The 22,575-nt window shown below is 47.3% G+C and overlaps 1 protein-coding gene across 2 annotated transcripts in view; it reads right to left on the reverse strand.

The window, feature by feature from the left end:
• Window positions 1-7,946, reverse strand: part of LOC116356296 (uncharacterized) — an 8,761-nt gene extending 815 nt beyond the window's left edge. Inside the window, exons 1-2 of one of the 2 annotated variants that reach the window (XM_031801433.1) lie at window positions 7,191-7,946; window positions 4,171-7,058 (exon numbers count right to left, since the gene is read on the reverse strand). In XM_031801433.1, the coding sequence (XP_031657293.1) occupies window positions 5,133-6,356 (1,224 nt within the window). In that variant the 5' untranslated portion in view covers window positions 6,357-7,058; window positions 7,191-7,946 and the 3' untranslated portion in view covers window positions 4,171-5,132. Of the gene's footprint in view, window positions 1-4,170; window positions 7,059-7,190 lie in introns of those variants that run through there. The other variant, XM_031801437.1, reaches the window with a different exon arrangement.
• Between the last annotated feature and the right edge of the window lie 14,629 nt (window positions 7,947-22,575).

Below are 22,575 nucleotides of genomic sequence, written 5' to 3' on the forward strand. Positions count from 1 at the left end.
CCTGCAATCTATCTCCTTCCAGCTCTCTTCTGCCATCTCGCTCCTGCTTTCTATCTCCTGCCAGCACTCTTCTGCCATCTCTCTCCTCCATCTCTCTCCTCCCATCTCTCTCCTCCATCTCTATCCTCCTCCATCTCTCTCCTCCACTCTCTCCCCCATCTCTCTGCTGCATCTCTCTCCTCCCATCTCTCTCCTTCCATCTCTCTCTTGCCATCTCTCTCCTCCTATCTCTTCCATCTCTCTCCTTCATCTCTCTCCTTCCATCTCTCTCTTGCCAGCTCTCTCCTTCAGCTCTCTCCTCCATCTCTCTTCTGCCATCTCTCCCCTCCATCTCTCTCCTGCCTACTCTCTCTTCCATCTCTCTCCTGCCACCTTTCTCCTTTATCTCTCTGCTGCATCTCTCTCCTCCATCTCTCTCCTCCATCTCTCTCCTGTAGCTCTCTGCTGCCATCTCTCTCCTTTATGTCTCTCCTGCCATCTCTCTCCTTTATCTCTCTTCTCCATCTCTCTCCTTCTCTCTCCTCCCATATCTCTCCTCCATCTCTCTCCTCCCATCTCTCTCCTCCCATCTCTCTCCTCCCATCTCTCTGCTCCCATCTCTCCTCCCATCTCTCTGCTACTATATCTCTGCTACCATCTCTCTACTACCATTACTCTCCTCCCATCTCTCTGCTACCATCTCTCTCCTCCCATCTCTCTGCTACCATCTCTCTCCTCCCATCTCTCTGCTACCATCTCTCCTCCCATCTCTCTGCTGCCATCTCTCTCCTCCCATCTCTCCTCCCACCTCTCTGCTACAATCTCTCTCTTGCCAGCTTTCTCCTTCAGCTCTCTCCTCCATCTCTCTCCTGCCAGCTCCCTCCTCCCATCACTCTCCTCCATCTCTCTCCTGCATCTCTCTCCTGCCATCTCTCTCCTTCAGCTCTCCCCTGCTATCTCTCTCCTACCATCTCTCTCCTCCCATTTCTCCTCCCAACTCTCTGCTACCAGCTCTCTCCTGCCATCACTCACCTCCTCCTCCTCTCTCCTCAACCTCTCTCCTCCCATCTCTCCTGCCATCTCTCTCCTCCCATCTCTCTCCTGCCATCTCTCTCCTTCCATCTCTCTCTTCCAACTATCTCCTTCAGCTCTCTCCTCCCATCTCTCTCCTCCATCTCTCTCCTCCCATCTCTCTCCTCCATCTCTCTCCTCCATCTCTCTCCTCCATCTCTCTCCTCCCATCTCTCTCCTCCATCTCTCTCCTCCCATTTCTCCTCCCAACTCTCTGCTACCAGCTCTCTCCTGCCATCACTCACCTCCTCCTCCTCTCTCCTCAACCTCTCTCCTCCCATCTCTCCTGCCATCTCTCTCCTCCCATCTCTCTCCTGCCATCTCTCTCCTTCCATCTCTCTCTTCCAACTATCTCCTTCAGCTCTCTCCTCCTCTCTCCTCCATTTCTCTCCTTCATGTCTCTCCTGCCAGCTCCCTCCTCCCATCTCTCTTCTCCATCTCTCTCCTCCATCTCTCTCCTCCCATCTCTCTCCTCCCATCTCTCTCCTTCAGCTCTCTCCTCCTCTCTCCTCCCATCTCTCTCCTTCATGTCTCTCCTGCCAGCTCCCTCCTCCCATCTCTCTCCTCCATCTCTCTCCTCCATCTCTCTCCTCCCATCTCTCTCCTCCCATTTCTCTCCAGCAGCTCTCTCCTCCTTTCAGCTGCACTGTGACATATCAGCTGCAGGCTATCAAGGCACATGTTTGTGAACTAAAAATAATGTTTCTCTCCGTTGATCTTCAAGGCAGGTAGAGTGGGCTGAGACCAGTTCAGACTGACAGACACAGGGAAGGTGAGAGGCTCCAGCCTCAGCTTCGTCAACAAGGGATTCATGATCCCTGATCATAGACCGCCTAGATTTATTACACTGTTTCATTAGTGTAGGCTGCTTAAACGATGGAATCAGATAGCCCTCAGTGGGAACAAATAAACAAAGTCAACTTATCATTGAGAATTTGATGAGACATTGTTTCTTGATGGAATAAAAAATGGGTCTAAGCTTGATCCTGAACACTTTATTGAGTGGCTTATTGTATCCTGGAGAGTTCATTTAACAAAACATTTCCTTTCCTTGCTCTGTGATCCAAAGTGGTCACGTTGAGCATGCCGTGACATCCGGGACAATGCTGATAGAAACGTCTAGCTGACCATAGATCTGACATGATTGTATCCCACTGACTGAAAGCAACCCGGGAGTCCAACGCATGGGAGAGTGGATCCCTATAGTAGATAGGAGTGGATCACTATAGTAGATAGGAGTGGATCACTATAGTAGAGAGGAGTGGATCACTATAGTAGATAGGAGTGGATCACTATAGTAGATAGGAGTGGATCACTATAGTAGATAGGAGTGGATCACTATAGTAGATAGGAGTGGATCACTATAGTAGATAGGAGAGGATCACTATAGTATATAGGAGTGGATCACTATAGTAGATAGGAGTGGATCACTATAGTAGATAGGAGTGGATCACTATAATAGATAGGAGTGGATCACTATAGTAGATAGGAGTGGATCACTATAGTAGATAGGAGTGGATCACTATGAATCTCATTTGCCATGTTGGAAATCTACCAACACCGCAATTCCTCATGGGAAGGGACGGATTAAAATTATACTAATGGTATGGGATGGACACAAACAGGAGGACAGGAGGGTATAGTAGAGAGGACAAGAGGTTATAGAAGAGAGGACAGGAGGGTATAGTAGAGAGGACAGGAGGGTATAGTAGGGAGGACAGGAGGGTATAGTAGGGAGGACAGGAGGGTATAGTAGAGAGGACGGGATGGTATAGAGGAGAGGACATGAGGGTATAGTAGAGAGGACGGGAGGGTATAGTAGAGAGGACATGAGGGTATAGTAGAGAGGACGGGAGGGTATAGTAGAGAGGACGGGATGGTATAGAGGAGAGGACATGAGGGTATAGCAGAGAGGACATGAGGGTATAGTAGGGAGGACAGGAGGGTATAGTAGAGAGGACGGGATGGTATAGAGGAGAGGACATGAGGGTATAGCGGAGAGGACAAGAGGGTATAGTAGGGAGGACAGGAGGTTATAGTAGAGAGGACGGGATGGTATAGAGGAGAGGACATGAGGGTATAGCGGAGAGGACAAGAGGGTATAGTAGGGAGTACAGGAGGGTATAGAGGAGAGGACAGGATGGTATAGTAGGGAGGACAGGAGGGTATAGTAGAGAGGACATGAGGGTATAGTAGGGAGGACAGGAGGGTATAGTAGAGAGGACAGGAGGGTATAGTAGAGAGGACAGGACGGTATAGTAGGGAGGACATGCGGGTATAGTAGAAATAACAGGAGGGTATAGTAGGGAGGACAGAATGGTATAGTAGAGAGGACAGGAGGGTATAGTAGGTATAACAGGAGGGTATAGTAGGGAGGACAGGAAGGTATAGTAGATATAACAGAAAGGTATAGTAGGGAGGACAGGAGGGTATAGTAGGGAGGACATGAGGGTATAGTAGAGAGGACAGAAGGGTATAGTAGATATAACAGGAAGGTATAGTAAGGAGGACAGGAGGGTATAGTAGATATAACAGGAAGGTATAGTAGGGAGGACAGGGTGGTATAGTAGATATAACAGGAAGGTATAGTAGGGAGGACAGGAGGGTATAGTAGGGAGGACAGGAGGGTATAGTAGGGAGGACAGGAGGGTGTAATAGGGAGGACAGGAGGGTATAGTAGGGAGGACAGGAGGGTATAGTGGAGAGGACAGGAGGGTATATTAGAGAGGACATGAGGGTATAGTAGAGAGGACAGGAGGGTATAGTGGGGAGGACAGGAGGGTATAGTAGATATAACAGGAGTGTATAGTAGGGAGGACAGGAGGGTAAAGTAGATATAACAGGAGGGTATAGTAGGGAGGACAGGAGGTATAGTAGAGAGGACAGGAGGGTATAGTAGATATAACAGGAGGGTATAGTAGAGAGGACAGGAGGGTATAGTAGGGAGGACAGGAGGATATAGTAGATATAACAGGAGGGTATAGTAGAGAGGACAGGAGGGTATAGTAGAGAGGACAGGAGGGTATAGTAGGGAGGACAGGAGGGTATAGTAGGGAGGACAGGAGGGTATAGTAGAGAGGACAGGAGGGTATAGTAGAGAGGACAGGAGGGTATAGTAGAGAGGACAGGAGGGTATAGTAGAGAGGACATGAGGGTATAGTAGAGAGGACAGGAGGGTATAGTGGGGAGGACAGGAGGGTATAGTAGATATAACAGGAGGGTATAGTAGGGAGGACAGGATGGTCTAGTAGAAAGGACAGGAGGGTATAGTAGGGAGGACTGGAGGGTATAGAGGAGAGGACAGGAGGGTATAGTAGATATAACAGGAGGGTATAGTAAGGAGGACATGATGGTATAGTAGGGAGGACAGGAGGTATAGTAGAGAGGACAGGTGGGTATAGTAGATATAACAGGAGGGTATAGTAGATATAACAGGAGGGTATAGTAGAGAGGACAGGAGGGTATAGTAGAGAGGACAGGAGGGTATATTAGATATAACAGGAGGGTATAGTAAAGAGGACAGCAGGGTATAGTAGCATTAACAGGAGGGTATAGCAGAGAGGACAGGGGGGTATAGTATGGAGGACAGGAGGGTATAGTAGGGATGACAGGAGGGTATAGAGGAGAGGACAGGAGGGTATAGTAGAGAGGACATGAGGGTATAGTAGAGAGGACAGGAGGGTATAGTGGGGAGGACAGGATGGTATAGTAGATATAACAGGAGGGTATATTAGGGAGTACAGGATGGTATAGAGGAGAGGACAGGAGGGTATAGTAGGGAGGACAGGAGGGTATAGTAGATATAAAAGGAGGGTATAGTAGGGAGGACAGGATGGTATAGTAGGGAGGACTGGAGGGTATAGTTGATATAACATTGGACAAAGGCATGGGACAGTAGAATGGGACAGTAACATGGGACAGTAGCACGGGACAGTAGAATTAACATTGTGGCACGGGACAGCAGCATGGGAAGTAGTATGGGACAGTAGAGTGAGACAGTAGAATGGGGTAGTAGTAGGGACAGTAGAATGGGACAGTAGCATGGGGAAGTATAGTTAACATTGTAGCATGGGACAGTAAAGTTAACATTGTAGCATTGGACAGAGGCATGGGACAGTAGAATGGGACAGTAGAATGGGACAGTAACATGGGACAGTAGAATGGGAAAGTAGAATGGGACAGTAGTGTGGGACAGTAGAATGGGGCAGTAGTAGGGACAGTAGAATGGGACAGTAGAATGGGACAGTAGTGTGGGACAGTAGAGGTGGGCAGTAGTAGGGACAGTAGTGTGGGACAGTAGAATGGGGCATTAGTAGGGGCAGTAGTAGGGACAGTAGAATGAGACAGTAGCATGGGACAGTAGCATGGGACAGTAGCAAGGGACAGTAGAATGAGGCAGTAGTAGGGACAGTAGAATGGGACAGTAGAATGGGAGAGTAGAATGGGACAGTAGCATGGGACAGTAGCATGGGACAGTAGCATGGGACAGTAGAATGAGGCAGTAGTAGGGACAGTAGAATGGGACAGTAGAATGGGAGAGTAGAATGGGACAGTAGCATGGGACAGTAGCATGGGGCATTAGTAGGGGCAGTAGTAGGGACAGTAGAATGAGACAGTAGCATGGGACAGTAGCATGGGACAGTAGCAAGGGACAGTAGAATGAGGCAGTAGTAGGGACAGTAGAATGGGACAGTAGAATGGGGCATTAGTAGGGGCAGTAGTAGGGACAGTAGAATGAGACAGTAGCATGGGACAGTAGCATGGGACAGTAGCATGGGACAGTAGCATGGGACAGTAGCATGGGACAGTAGCATGGGACAGTAGCATGGGACAGTAGAATGAGGCAGTAGTAGGGACAGTAGAATGGGACAGTAGAATGGGACAGTAGCATGGGACAGTAGAATGAGGCAGTAGAATGGGACAGTAGAATGGGACAGTAGAATGGGACAGTAGAATGGGACAGTAGAATGGGACAGTAGAATGGGACAGTAGCATGGGACAGTAGAATGGGACAGTAGAATGGGACAGTAGAATGGGACAGTAGAATGGGACAGTAGAATGAGGCAGTAGTAGGGACAGTAGAATGGGACAGTAGAATGGGACAGTAGAATGAGGCAGTAGAATGGGAGAGTAGAATGGGACAGTAGAATGGGAGAGTAGAATGGGACAGTAGCATGGGACAGTAGAATGGGAGAGTAGAATGGGACAGTAGCATGGGGCAGTATAGTTAACATTGAAGCACGGGTGTCTCGATCGCTGTCGTCGTGGAATTGACCGGACCAAGGTGTAACATGGTGAGCGTACATTTATTTTTATTTATAAATGTCGCCAACAAAAAACAAAGAACAAGGAAACGACCGTGAAGATAACTTAGCCCATAATGCCACTAGCAAAGACCCACAATTACAAAAGGAAACAAGGCTGCCTAAGTATGATTCCCAATCAGAGACAACGACGGACAGCTGTCCCCGATTGAGAACCATACCAGGCCAAAACATAGAAACAATGAACATAGAGTTTCCCACACGAGTCACACCCTGACCAACCAGCCATAGAGAATAAAAAGGGTCTCTACGGTCGGGGCGTGACAACGGGACAGTAGTTTACAATGATTACTTGTGTACTTGAACACTTCAGGGGAAGACAGAAAGGATGGAGAGACAGTTAACTACGTAGAACGGGACAGTATCATGGGACAGTAGCACCGGAAAGTTCCATGGGACAGTAGCACCGGAAAGTTCCATGGGACAGTAGCACCGGAAAGTTCCATGGGACAGTAGCACCGGAAAGTTCCATGGGACAGTAGCACCGGAAAGTTCCATGGGACAGTAGCACCGGAAAGTTCCATGGGACAGTAGCACCGGAAAGGTCCATGGGACAGTAGCACCGGAAAGTTCCATGGGACAGTAGCACCGGAAAGTTCCATGGGACAGTAGCACTGGAAAGTTCCATGGGACAGTAGCACCGGAAAGTTCCATGGGACAGTAGTTTACAGTGGGTCTTGTGAACTTGAACACAGAGTTGACAATGTTCCATTTCACTAATAAGAATCAATAGAAGGGTTTAATCTGTACACCTGTGATATTTACAGGACTGGCTCAGTGTTGGACTGGTAAACATGAAGACGGGGCAGAGCTTACCTCTATTAGAGGCCGGGGATCTGATCTCGGCAGGCTCGGGCTCCAGCAGGTTGTTTGATAGCTGGACTTCCTCGGTCTCACTCAGCAGCACATAGATGGGCTCGATCTGTTCGTTGAAACGGGTCACCAGACTCATCCTTCTCTACCTCTGTCTGACAGAACGTACAACGGAATGTCTCTGAACAGTGGGGGGGGGGGGGGAGAGAAGGAGAAAAAGAAAGATGGAGAGAAACTTAAAGAGAAAGGAGAGAAAGAGAGTGTGAAGGAAAGAGATGGAGAGAGCAACATGAGTTTCAGGGGTAATGGTGTAGCTCAAAAGAACAGATACAATTTGCTCTCATTGTCGAGAGTGACATCTCTCCTCAGAGGGAAAGCTAGTCATTACTGCCGCAGGAGTGGAGAGAAAGGAGGGAGAGAAGAAGGGAGGGAGGGAGAACTAAAAGGAGAGAGAGGAGAGCTGACATAAACCAACTCTGGCTGACAAACTGAAAGTCCCTGCAAAAAGAAAACAATTCAATTGAAAAGCTTAAAAGAACTCCTTAGCAACAACTTCCTTAGCAACAACTTCCTTAGCAACAACTTCCTTAGCAACAACTTCCTTAGCAACAACTTCCTTAGCAACAACCTCCAAACTATGCAATGAAGGATACGTGTGATACATCAGGAGAGTATTCCTCACAGAGCCAGACAGCAACACAGCCAGACAGCAACACAGCCAGACAGCAACACAGCCTGACAGCAACACAGCCAGACAGCAACACAGCCTGACAGCAACACAGCCTGACAGCAACACAGCCAGACAGCAACACAACCTGACAGCAACAGAGCCTGACAGCAACACAGCCAGACAGCAACACAGTCTGACAGACTGACAGCAACACAGCCTGACAGCAACACAGCCTGACAGCCTGACAGCCAGACAGCAACACAGCCTGACAGCCAGACAGCAACACAGCCAGACAGCCTGACAGCAACACAGCCAGACAGCCTGACAGCAACACAGCAACACAGCCAGACAGCCTGACAGCAACAGAGCCAGACAGCCTGACAGCAACACAGCCAGGCAGCCTGACAGCAAAACAGCCAGACAGCCTGACAGCAACAGAGCCAGACAGCCTGACAGCAACACAGCCAGACAGCCTGACAGCAACACAGCCAGACAGCAACAGAGCCAGACAGCCTGACAGCAACAGAGCCAGACAGCCAGACAGCCAGACAGCCAGACAGCAACACAGCCAGACAGCAACACAGCCAGACAGCCAGACAGCAATACAGCCTGACAGCCAGACAGCAACACAGCCAGACAGCCTGACAGCAACACAGCCAGACAGCCTGACAGCAACACAGCAACACAGCCAGACAGCCTGACAGCAACAGAGCCAGACAGCCTGACAGCAACAGAGCCAGACAGCCTGACAGCAACACAGCCAGACAGCCTGACAGCAAAACAGCCAGACAGCCGGACAGCAACAGAGCCAGACAGCCTGACAGCAACACAGCCAGACAGCCTGACAGCAACACAGCCAGACAGCCTGACAGCAACACAGCCAGACAGCCTGACAGCAACACAGCCAGACAGCAACAGAGCCAGACAGCCTGACAGCAACACAGCCAGACAGCAACAGAGCCAGACAGCCAGACAGCCAGACAGCCAGACAGCAACACAGCCAGACAGCAACACAGCCAGACAGCCAGACAGCAATACAGCCAGACAGCCAGACAGCAACACAGCCAGACAGCCAGACAGCAACACAGCCAGACAGCCTGACAGCAGCACAGCCAGATAGCCAGAAACCCAGACAGAGAGTTTTTAAGAATGGAGTGATACAACAACACTGCCTGTCCTGGTGTAGCTACTGTCTGACATAGAGACCACTGTAGTCTGGTACAGTTATCAGCCTTTCTCCAATAAGTGTAGTTCACAGGCCCACTCAAGCACCAGGGTAAATCGAATCAAATCCAATTGTATTTGTCACATGCACTGAATACAACAGGTGTAGACTTTACCGTGAAATGCCCTTCCCTGCCAGCCAGCCCTTCCCAGCCTGCACTTCCTTGCCAGCCCTTCCCTGCCAGCCAGCCCTTCCCTGCCAGCCCTTCTCTACCAGCCAGCCCTTCCCAGCCAGCCAGCCCTTCCTTGCCAGCCCTTCTCTACCAGCCAGCCCTTCCCAGCCAGACAACCCTTGGCCAGACGCTGGCCTATCCCACTTTAACCTCCCTTTAATGTCAAGTACAAGGAGAGTGAAAGAGAGAGACAGAGAGAGGGGGTGGAGAGAGGAGTGAGCTCAGAGACCAGAAAGAGAGAACCCAGAGAGAGAGAACCCAGGGAGAGAGAACCCAAAGAGAGAGAGACCAGAGAGAGAGAGAGAGAGAGAGAGCAGAGAGAGAGAGATACCAGAGATGGAGAGAGACATCAGGAGAGACCAGAGAGAGAGACCAGAGAGAGAGAGAGAGCAGAGAGAGTGAGAGACCGGAGAGAGAGATACCAGAGATATAGAGAGACATCAGAAGGAGAGACCAGAGAGAGACCAGAGAGAGAGAGACCAGAGAGAGACATTAGAAGGAGAGACCAGAGAGAGAGACCAGAGAGAGACATTAGAAGGAGAGATCAGAGAGAGACCACAGACCATACTTTAGTACAGAGGTCTACATCTAGAGAAGGACTATAGAATGCTTTTGTGAAGGGCCCCATTCCTTTGTTGTCCCTCTCCTTTTTTTACTTCCTGTTCACATACGGAGGGAGCTTACTGGCTCAAAAACTGTTTCCTCTTTGCCTGTATATGTTCATTGATGTTATCCCTAGTTTCCCTGTTGTTTATTTATCACTACACAACATATTCACACAAGTATTATATAGTAGTGGTCACATATAATTACACCTAAAAAAAAAAAGTAGCTGAAAAAAAAGCTTGTCCAGGTTTTTCAATTGTTGTTTTACTGATTTCACTTCTGTATTTCAACACCAGGCGGAGACATTGACCACAGAGCACCACGCAACCTGTATGGTCGACCACACTGTCTCTCTTTAACACCACCAGCTGAAGAGAGTTTACTTCCGAACTGTCTTCCACATGCACTTGTCCATTCCCTTTGTGATTATTCTGAAGAAGGCCATTGAAGGCTGAAATATCAATATTTTAAACTTATCTTATAATACTACATATTTTTTAATGGTGAGATATAATATATATATATATACATATATATATATATAATAATGTCACCCGCAGGGCTGCCAGTTTGGGAACCCTGACCATTTTGGATGTTCCATTTTGCTGCTTGGCTTCAAACCCACTGGGTTTTTTTCTGCTCGGCTTCACGTCTTCGCTGCTTTGAGCATTTTGTAACTGGATTTGCTGACTTGTGTGACTGTCACCGACTGTCACCGATTGTCACCGACTGTCATAGACTGTCACCGACTGTCACCGACTGTCACCGATTGTCACCGACTGTCATAGACTGTCACCGACTGTCACCGATTGTCACCGACTGTCATAGACTGTCACCGACTATCATCGTCTGTCACCGACTGTCACCGACTGTCACCGACTGTCACCGACTGTCTTTCCGCACTGCGTATCCTAAAAACAGCTCCGGTTCGGTTGTCTCGATTCACAATGTGAATAGCAGTGTACCAGTCGACACACACACACACACACACACACACACACACACACACACACACATACACACACACACACACACACACGAGAAGACGTAATGGATAGCTTCCAGTGCAGCGGGCGGAAAACATCATCCGTTTTGCATTAGTGCTCCCTGGATAGGTGCCAGTCCTCCAGGAAAACAAAGGAATGATAGAAGAAGTTAATAAACATTGAATAGATAAATCAACCTCTCCCGTCACTGAGCCTCAGCCACCCTGTCAGCACAGAGAAGGACCTTTCCTCGGGCCGTATGGCCACAGACAGACAGAGCATCACTGGTGTTGTGTACGACTCTGCGACATTAGGCTATACTTTGGGAGCCAAGCTTCTCAGTTAGCTTATTACTAGTTTGTTATCATTGCACAAATGGACTCTAGCATAACCTTTTTTGGATAAGGGGCAGCATTTTCACATTTGGATGAGTAGGGTGCACAGAGTGAACTGCCTCCTACTCTGTCCCAGATGCTAATATAAGAATATTATTAGTAGTATTGGATAGAAAACACTCTGAAGTTTCTAAAACTGTCTGTGAGTATAACAAAACTCATATGGCAGGCAAAAACCTGAGAAAAAATCCAACCAGGAAGTGGGACATCTGAGGTTTGTAGTTTTTCAAAGCTTGGCCTACCGAATACACATTGAGATATGGATGAGGATGCGCTTCCTAGGGCTTCCACTAGATGTCAATCGTCTTTAAAAACTGGTTTGAGGATTCTACTTTAAAGGAGGGGCTCATAAGATCTCTTTGAGTCAGTGGTCTGGCAGAGAGCCTTGGTCTCATGACGCCCTCCCGATAGAGTTACATCTCGTTCCAGTGCTTTTCTGAAGACAAAGGAATTAGGAACCTTATTGATGTTTTATGTTAAAAACATCATAACGATTGATTCCATACATCGTTTGACATGTTTCTAAAGGACTGTAACGGAACTTTTTGAGTTTTTGTCTGGATGAAGTGCCTGCGCCTCATGAAGATGGATTACTGGGCTGAACATGCTAACAACAAGTGGCTATTTGGACATAAATGATGGAACTTTATGGAACAAATCAGTAATTTTTTCTAGAACTGGGATTCCTGGGAGTGCCTTCTGATGAAGATCATCAAAGGTAAGTGAATATTTATGGTGTTGTTTCTAACTTTTGTTGATTCCAAAATGGCGGATATTCCTCTGGTTGTTTTGCGCTCTGAGCGCCGTTCTCAGATTATGCTTTTTCTGTAAAGTTTTTTAAAAATCTGACACAGCGGTTGGTTCTTAAGGGTCACATGATTTCCTAGAAAGTAAAAGGAAACCAATGTTGTTTCTCAAAGTGCATACTAACACAGATAGAGACAATAAAACGGATGACATCCCACTGTGGATGTAATAGACTTTACAATGGGGGAATGTTTCCACTGCACAGCCTAACCTATGGATTGTGTCCCCATGAAATGGGATATCTCCTCAGTGACATTCACAGGACACAACTGTGTAGAGTTTACACAAATTCTAGCATTTTAGCTGCAGGACTTTGTGAGAAATCAGTTCACTACACAGTCTATAGTGCATATTAAACATACAGATTGGACCGTACAGTCTAAACTAGAGATTGCGCATTCATGAAATGGGTATCAGCCTACTCAGTGACACTCACAGAACTATGTACAGTTTACACACATATTAGCATCTTAGCTCCAATTGTGCCCCTCCGCCCACTTCACTTCCCTTCATTGAATGGGGCTCTGTTGTTTCATCTCCCCCAAATGAAGAGTCCTGTACATATGGACCAACTACGGTTTGGTATTTATAATGTTGTTGTTCCTGTTGACGTCCTGACAGGGACTTGAATGATATGAGTGGCCTTCTAAAGAGACATATGGACCAACTACAGTTTGGTATTTATAATGTTGTTGTTCCTGTTGACGTCCTGACAGGGACTTGAATGATATGAGTGGCCTTCTAAAGAGACATATGGATGATGTACTTTGTTTTAAAAGGTGCTTTTTGGTATGAATCATCTGAGGACACTTACAACCTACTTAAAATGTGTGATATTTCCACTCCATCTCACCTGCTCATCCGGGAAGACTTTGTCCTGACTTCAGCACACTGCTTAAGGAGGTGAGTCTTCTTTGTCGTAGACAACAAATGAATCCAGATGCAGTTTGTTTTGTTGCATCTTGTTACGTCTCTTGAGGAATTCTTCTATTTCATTCTATGTCTTGCGACCCGTTTTGATTTTCTGGTAGGGCTTATCCTTTAACGGTGGTGCTTGGAGCCCACGACTTAAAGAAGTGGAAGAAGAGTTGTCAGAAGATTCAGGTGTCCCATTACCATCGGCATCCATTACATGAGAATACAACGCAGATCAGTTATGACGTCATGCTACTGAAGGTAATCTTCAAGACACCTCTAATGTCTCCTTTCTACAGTATATAGTAAATCAATCAATCAAATCAAATCAAATGTTATTTGTCACATACACATGGTTAGCAGATGTTAATGCGAGTGTAGCGAAATGCTTGTGCTTCTAGTTCCGACAATGTAGTAATAACCAACAAGTAATCTAACTAACAATTCCAAAACTATTGTCTAATACACAGTGTAAGGGGATAAAGAATATGTACATAAGGATATATGAATGAGTGATGGTACAGAGCAGCATAGGCAAGATACAGTAGATGATATCGAGTACAGTATATACATATGAGATGAGTATGTAAACAAAGTGACATAGTTAAAGTGGCTAGTGATACATGTATTACATAAGGATGCAGTCGATGATATAGAGTACAGTATATACGTAGGCATATGAGATTAATAATGTAGGGTAAGTAACATTATATAAGGTAGCATTGTTTAAAGTGGCTAGTGATATATTTACATCATTTCCCATCAATTCCCATTATTAAAGTGGCTGGAGTTGAGTCAGTGTCATTGTCAGTGTGTTGGCAGCAGCCACTCAATGTTAGTGGTGGCTGTTTAACAGTCTGATGGCCTTGAGATAGAAGCTGTTTTTCAGTCTCTCGGTCCCAGCTTTGATGCACCTGTACTGACCTCGCCTTCTGGATGATAGCGGGGTGAACAGGCAGTGGCTCGGGTGGTTGATGTCCTTGATGATCCTTATGGCCTTCCTGTAACATCGGGTGGTGTAGGTGTCCTGGAGGGCAGGTAGTTTGCCCCCGGTGATGCGTTGTGCAGACCTCACTACCCTCTGGAGAGCCTTACGGTTGAGGGCGGAGCAGTTGCCGTACCAGGCGGTGATACAGCCCGCCAGGATGCTCTCGATTGTGCATCTGTAGAAGTTTGTGAGTGCTTTTGGTGACAAGCCGAATTTCTTCAGCCTCCTGAGGTTGAAGAGGCGCTGCTGCGCCTTCTTCACGATGCTGTCTGTGTGAGTGGACCAATTCAGTGTATGCCGAGGAACTTAAAACTTGCTACCCTCTCCACTACTGTTCCATCGATGTGGATAGGGGGGTGTTCCCTCTGCTGTTTCCTGAAGTCCACAATCATCTCCTTAGTTTTGTTGACGTTGAGTGTGAGGTTATTTTCCTGACACCACACTCCGAGGGCCCTCACCTCCTCCCTGTAGGCCGTCTCGTCGTTGTTGGTAATCAAGCCTACCACTGTTGTGTCGTCCGCAAACTTGATGATTGAGTTGGAGGCGTGCGTGGCCACGCAGTCGTGGGTGAACAGGGAGTACATGAGAGGGCTCAGAACGCACCCTTGTGGGGCCCCAGTGTTGAGGATCAGCGGGGAGGAGATGTTGTTGCCTACCCTCACCAGCTGGGGGTGGCCCGTCAGGAAGTCCAGTACCCAGTTGCACAGGGCGGGGTCAAGACCCAGGGTCTCGAGCTTGATGACGAGCTTGGAGGGTACTATGGTGTTGAATGCCGAGCTGTAGTCGATGAACAGCATTCTCACATAGGTTCAACACCATAGTGCCCTCAAAGCTCATCACTAAGCTAAGGATCCTGGGACTAAACACCTCCCTCTCCATCTTGGATCCTGGACTTCCTGACGGGCCGTCCCCAGGTGGTAAGGGTAGGTAACAACACATCACTAAGCTAAGGATCCTGGACTTCCTGACGGGCCGCCTCCAGGTGGTAAGGGTAGGTAACAACACATCACTAAGCTAAGGATCCTGGACATCCTGACGGGCCGCCCCCAGGTGGTAAGGGTAGGTAACAACACATCACTAAGCTAAGGATCCTGGACTTCCTGACGGGCCGCCCCCAGGTGGTAAGGGTAGGTCACAACACATCACTAAGCTAAGGATCCTGGACTTCCTGACGGGCCGTCCCCAGGTGGTAAGGGTAGGTAACAACACATCACTAAGCTAAGGATCCTGGACTTCCTGACGGGCCGTCCCCAGGTGGTAAGGGTAGGTCACAACACATCACTAAGCTAAGGATCCTGGACTTCCTGACGGGCCGTCCCCAGGTGGTAAGGGTAGGTCACAACACATCACTAAGCTAAGGATCCTGGACTTCCTGACGGGCCGTCCCCAGGTGGTAAGGGTAGGTCACAACACATCACTAAGCTAAGGATCCTGGACTTCCTGACGGGCCGCCCCCAGGTGGTAAGGGTAGGTCACAACACATCACTAAGCTAAGGATCCTGGACATCCTGACGGGCCGTCCCCAGGTGGTAAGGGTAGGTCACAACACATCACTAAGCTAAGGATCCTGGACTTCCTGACGGGCCGCCCCCAGGTGGTAAGGGTAGGTAACAACACATCACTAAGCTAAGGATCCTGGACTTCCTGACGGGCCGCCCCCAGGTGGTAAGGGTAGGTAACAACACATCACTAAGCTAAGGATCCTGGACTTCCTGACGGGCCGCCCCCAGGTGGTAAGGGTAGGTAACAACACATCACTAAGCTAAGGATCCTGGACTTCCTGACGGGCCGCCCCCAGGTGGTAAGGGTAGGTAACAACACATCACTAAGCTAAGGATCCTGGACTTCCTGACGGGCCGTCCCCAGGTGGTAAGGGTAGGTCACAACACATCACTAAGCTAAGGATCCTGGACTTCCTGACGGCCGTCCCCAGGTGGTAAGGGTAGGTCACAACACATCACTAAGCTAAGGATCCTGGACTTCCTGACGGGCCGCCCCCAGGTGGTAAGGGTAGGTCACAACACATCACTAAGCTAAGGATCCTGGACATCCTGACGGGCCGTCCCAGGTGGTAAGGGTAGGTCACAACACATCACTAAGCTAGGATCCTGGACTTCCTGACGGGCCGCCCCCAGGTGGTAAGGGTAGGTAACAACACATCACTAAGCTAAGGATCCTGGACTTCCTGACGGGCCGCCCCCAGGTGGTAAGGGTAGGTAACAACACATCACTAAGCTAAGGATCCTGGACTTCCTGACGGGCCGCCCCAGGTGGTAAGGGTAGGTAACAACACATCACTAAGCTAAGGATCCTGGACTTCCTGACGGGCCGCCCCCAGGTGGTATAGGGGTAGGTAACAACACATCACTAGCTAAGGATCCTGGACTTCACTGATGGGCCGTCCCCAGGTGGTAAGGGTAGGTAACAACACATCACAAGCTAAGGATCCTGGAACTTCCTGACGGCCGCCCCCAGGTGGTAAGGGTAGGTAACACACATCACTAAGCTAAGGATCCTGGACTTCCTTATGGGCCGCCCCCAGGTGGTAAGGGTAGGTAACAACACATCACTAAGCTAGGATCCTGGAACTTCCTGACGGGCCGCCTCCCCCCCACCGGTGGTAAGGGTCCGGTAACAACACATCACAAGCTAAGGATCTCCTGGAGTTCCTTGACGGGCCGCCCGCCCAAGGTGGTAAGGGTAGGGTAACAACACATCAACTAAGCTAAGGATCCTGGACTTCCTGAACGGCGCCGTCCCCAGGTGGTAAGCGGTAGGTAAACAACACATCACTAAGCTAAGGATCCTGGACTTCCTGACGGGCCGCCCCCAGGTGGTAAGGGTAGGTAACAACACATCACTAAGCTAGGATCCTGGACTTCCTGACGGGCCGTCCCCAGGTGGTAAGGGTAGGTAACAACACATCACTAAGCTAAGGATCCTGGATTCCTGACGGGCCGCCCAGGTGGTAAGGGTAGGTAACAACACATCACTAAGCTAAGGATCCCTGGACTTCCTGACGGGCCGTCCCCAGGTGGTAAGGGTAGGTAACAACACATCACTAAGCTAAGGATCCTGGACCTTTCCTGACGGGCCGCCCCCAGGTGTAGGGTAGGTACAACACATCACTAAGCTAAGGATCCTAGACTTCCTGACGGCCGTCCCCAGGTGGTAAGGGTAGGTAACAACACATCACTAAGCTAAGGATCCTGGACTTCCTGACGGGCCGCCCCAGGTGGTAAGGGTAGGTAACAACACATCACTAAGCTAGGATCCTGGACTTCCTGACGGGCCGCCCCCAGGTGGTAAGGGTAGGTCACAACACATCACTAAGCTAAGGATCCTGGACTTCCTGACGGGCCGCCCCCAGGTGGTAAGGGTAGGTAACAACACATCACTAAGCTAAGGATCCTGGATTTCCAGACGGGCCGCCCCCAGGTGGTAAGGGGTAGGTAACAACACATCACTAAGCTAAGGATCCTGGACTTCCTGACGGGCCGCCCCCAGGTGGTAAGGGTAGGTAACAACACATCACTAAGCTAAGGATCCTGGACTTCCTGACGGGCCGTCCCCAGGTGGTAAGGGTAGGTAACAACACATCACTAAGCTAAGGATCCTGGACTTCCTGACGGGCCGCCCCCAGGTGGTAAGGGTAGGTAACAACACATCACTAAGCTAAGGATCCTGGACTTCCTGACGGGCCGTCCCCAGGTGGTAAGGGTAGGTAACAACACATCACTAAGCTAAGGATCCTGGACTTCCTGACGGGCCGCCCCCAGGTGGTAAGGGTAGGTAACAACACATCACTAAGCTAAGGATCCTGGACTTCCTGACGGCCGTCCCCAGGTGTAAGGGTAGGTAACAACACATCACTAAAGCTAAGGATCCTGGACTTCCTGACGGGCCGCCCCCAGGTGGTAAGGGTAGGTAACAACACATCACTAAGCTAAGGATCCTAGACTTCCTGACGGGCCGTCCCCAGGTGGTAAGGGTAGGTAACAACACATCACTAAGCTAAGGATCCTGGACTTCCTGACGGCCGCCCCCAGGTGGTAAGGGTAGGTAACAACACATCACTAAGCTAAGGATCCTGGACTTCCTGACGGGCCGCCCCCCAGGTGGTAAGGGTAGGTCACAACACATCACTAAGCTAAGGATCCTGGACTTCCTGACGAGCCGCCCCAGGTGGTAAGGGGTAGGTACAACACATCACTAAGCTAAGGATCCTGGACTTCCTGACGGGCCGCCCCCAGGTGGTAAGGGTAGGTAACAAACATCCCTAAGCTAAGGATCCTGGGACTTCCTGACGGCCGCCCCCAGGTGGTAAGGGTAGGGTAACAACACATCACTAAGCTAAGGATCCTGGACTTTCCTGACGGGCCGCCCCCAGGTGGTAAGGGTAGGTAACAACACATCCACCACGCTGATCCTCAACACGTTAATAAAACAGGCATCAAGTTATTATAATGCCATTATACAATTATTCTCAACATTGATCTGCTCTGACCAATCAGAAAATGGATACACCATTGATTTAATTTGTCACTTTATATAATGTTATCAACCATCTTCACATATTTCCTCAGTACATTTTGAGATGAAACATAAAACACAATGCAGATATGTGATGAATACAACTGTCACATAATTTTCTTTTAAGCACATTTTTGATCAAATGTAGAGATGCCAACATATAAAATGTTCTGTATGCTGATAAAATGCAGGTATAATTATTGCTTTGTTGGCTACATCTCCAGAATTTCTGCAATGACAATTGTCAACCACAGTCTACTAATCTTGTCATTGGCCAGTCCAAGGTGATCCGCTTTTCATTGGCCAGTCCAAGACGAACCGCTTGGTCCCACAACCTTTACGTTTCCGGCCGACCTCTGGTTTCTCCTGTAGGATTTCACTGGGGTCGTCTCTACAGCATCTCACTGATCTTAGCCAATCTTATACATTTGTTGAATAAAAATATACTAATATATCTCATTTAAATAATAGCATTTAGCCGAAAGTGACCTTTGCAACAATCTGGTTATACTTCTATAAATCGGTTTCATTTTCAAGATCTCTGAATATTGTAACTGACAAGACATCACCTACTCAGAGGCTGCTGATTTGTCATTGGCCAGTAGAAGGCGATCCGCTTGGGCCTGCAACTTTGCACGATACTGTCCGATCTCTGAATCCTCCTGTAGGATGTTATCAGTGTCATCTCTGTGTAGCAGATCCAGCATTTCACTGCACACAATCTTGCTGACTGCTTCAGGATGAAGTAACGGATCAGCATGGGCACCTGGTCAGCAGTCTTTGTACCACAATCTGCGAGAGAGGTGAGGTGGGATGGTGGGAGAGTGAGGGCTAGAAGTGATGAGATGGCCACAAGGCAACCAAAAGATTACCAAATGACAACAAGGCTCAGCAAGGTGAACATATAGACCTCAGAGTTGGATAGGTCTGCAAAATGCAATATCCATAATTGCAAACCTGCCACAACAATGTATGTTTGAAACAATGTCTTAAGTATAATTAGAGATCTCATTGATGATGGATTCATTGTACAGGCTGGAGCAGAGCTATATAATGTAGACTACCCTTCAAAAGATTGGGGCCACTTAGAAATGTCCTTGTTTTTTGACATTTTTTGTCCATTAAAATAACATCAAGTGATCAGAAACACAGTGTAGACATTGTTAATGTTGTAAATGACTATTGTAGCTGGAAAATCTACATACTGCAGGTGTACAGAGGCCCATTATCAGCAACCATCACTCCTGTGTTCCAATGGCACGTTCTGTTAGCTAATCAAAGTTGTAGTAGAAACAGTGCTGACTTTCTCCATTTATAGACAATTTGTTACTATGACTGATGAACATCAAGGCTTTTAGAGATGATTTTTTAACCCTTTCCAGCTTTTATGTAAATCAACAATTCTTAGGTCTTCTGAGATCTTGTTGTTCGAGGCATGGTTCCATCAGAAATTCTTCACATGAATAGCAAACTCACATTTGTGAGTGTTTTTTATATTGCAGGGCAGCTCTAACAACATCTCCAATCTCATCTCATTGATTGGACTCCAGGTTAGCTGAGTCCTGACTCCAATTAGCTTTTGGTCATACTCTGGGTTCACATATTTTCCAACCTACACTATGAATGTTTAAATTATGAATTCAATATAGACAACAAAATACAATAATTTGTGTATTATTAGTTTAAGCACACTCTTTTGTCTATTGTGTGACTTAGAGGAAGATCAGATCACTGATCATTTGTTGACCAATTTATGCAGAAATCCAGGTAATTCCAAAGGGTTCACATACTTTGTCTTGCAACTGTATGCGGGTTCCGAGTGAAACAAAAAACATTATTCATTCAGTAGAAGAGAAACATGGTGTCATTAATTGCGCAATTTCTGGTCACTGGCAACGAGAATGTCGGAAAGGAGATGTGTTCTTATGAGGAATGGCCAGAGAAGCAGGGTCCGTCTAAGGGAAAATAGAATCAAGACAAACAGCCCCAATGACACAATGCGGATGCAGAAGCTCTCTCTGGCTCAGCAGCAGTTTGCTGGATGCTGCTTGAGGTAAAAATATATCCATCCTACGTCCCATTTTAGCTGGTATACATATGAAATGTGATGGACTATATGTGAACATGATGGTTAACAACTTTGCAGTAGATACGGGTGCTGAAGTCAATGTATTGCCCATATCTTATGCAAAACATAATTTATATGTCCTTAGCACATGGCATTATGGGGGTTATGAAACAAACCAAACCATTATCAATTTCTATTGGTCCAATAAAGATCGATGGATAGGCTAATTTGAACAACCTATTTTAGGCTTTGATGTTATTATGCAATTGACTCTACATTGAACATTTCTGAAGGAAAGGTGACGTGGCAAATTAGACAAATGCAGGGCTCTACAGTTCATGACCATCCTATTGGACTACAAAAACATTTATGTGGAACTTTGGATATGGAACCAGTGTGCTTGACAGGTGTCGCCCCACCTGCACAAAACAATATCCCATTAGCAAGGAAGCTATGGACTCGACTAAAGTAGTGATTAAAGATGTATGAGACATGGGTATAGTTGAAAAGACACCATGTAATCCAGCTACTCTGATGTATCCTACAGATACCATATTACTTGAACACGACTGTTGTGAGTTGGTTTTGGATCAGCTTCTGATGGGTTTATAGAGTCATCTGTTGGAAAACCCTGAGTTTATCTTATACACAGACGGTTCAAGCATTGTGAAGGGGGGTGTGAGGCAGGTTGGGCAGTTCCTACAATGGACAATGTGATAATACCAGGCATTAGATTCGAGAAAAGCAGACGCTCACTTTATGAATGACACAATGCTTAACTATTGCATACAACTCTCTAATGGGAAATACATTTCAACTCAGTTTTTCACAATTCCTGACATGTAATAGGATCACCACTTATATTAAGAATGTGAAATGTAAGAATAACAGTAGAGAGATTATTTATTTCAGGTTTAATTTCTTTCATCACATTCCCAGGGTCAGAAGTTTACATGCTACCAAATGCTAATTGAGTGTATTGCCTTTAATTGTTTAACTTGGGTCAAACGTAGGGTAGCCTTCCACAAGCTTCCCACAATTAGTGGATTTTGGGCCATTCCTCCTGACACAACTGGTGTAACTAATCAGGTTTGTAGGCCTCCTTGTCGCCCACACTTTTTCAGTTCTGCCCACAAATTTTCAATAGCATTGAGGTCAGGGCTTTGTGATGGCCACTCCAACACTTCAATATATCACATACTTTTTCCCCTTCCTTGTGCTGGCCATCTATTTTGTGAAGTGCACCAGTCCCTCCTGCAGCAAAGCATCCCCACAACATGATGCTGCCACCCCATGCTTCACGGTTGGTGTTCTTCGGCTTGCAAGCCTCTCCTTTTTCCTCCAAACACAACAATGGTCAATATGGCCAAACAGTTCCATTTGTGTTTCATCAGAACAGAGGACATTTCTCAAAGAAGTACCCCCATGTGCAGTTGCAAACCGTAGTCTGGCTTTATGGGGTTTGGAGCAGTGGCTTCGTCCTTGCTGAGCGGCCTTTAAGGTTATATCGATATAGGACTCGTTTTACTGTGGATATAGATACTTTTGTACCGTTTCCTCCAGCATCTTCACAAGGTCCTTTGCTGTTGTTCTGGGATTGATTTGCACTTTTGCCTCCAAAGTACGTTCATCTCTAGGAGACAGACGCATCTCCTTCCTGGCAGTATGATGGCTGCGTGGTCCCATGGTGTTTATACTTGCGTACTATTGTTTGTACAGATGAATGTGGTACCTTTCATCATAGGTACACTTCAACTATGACAGATAAAATGAGAGAAAAAAAATCCAGAAAATCACATTGTAGGATTTTTTATGAATTTTATTTGCAAATTGGTGGCTGACTAAATACTTTTTTGCCCACTGTACATTATCATTACACCTGTTAATACTTATTTCTATAACTTTGTTTGAAATCTATTTCTTATTGTAACAGCAAGTACAATGTGCCCTTTGTGTTTTATAGAAATACAAGGTGTTTAATGTGAATGACTATATGCTTACTGCATAAATATATTTTATAATT

The sequence above is a fragment of the Oncorhynchus kisutch genome, linkage group LG2 (genome assembly GCF_002021735.2).
Source record: "Oncorhynchus kisutch isolate 150728-3 linkage group LG2, Okis_V2, whole genome shotgun sequence".
In the NCBI taxonomy this organism is placed as follows: Eukaryota; Metazoa; Chordata; class Actinopteri; order Salmoniformes; family Salmonidae; genus Oncorhynchus; species Oncorhynchus kisutch.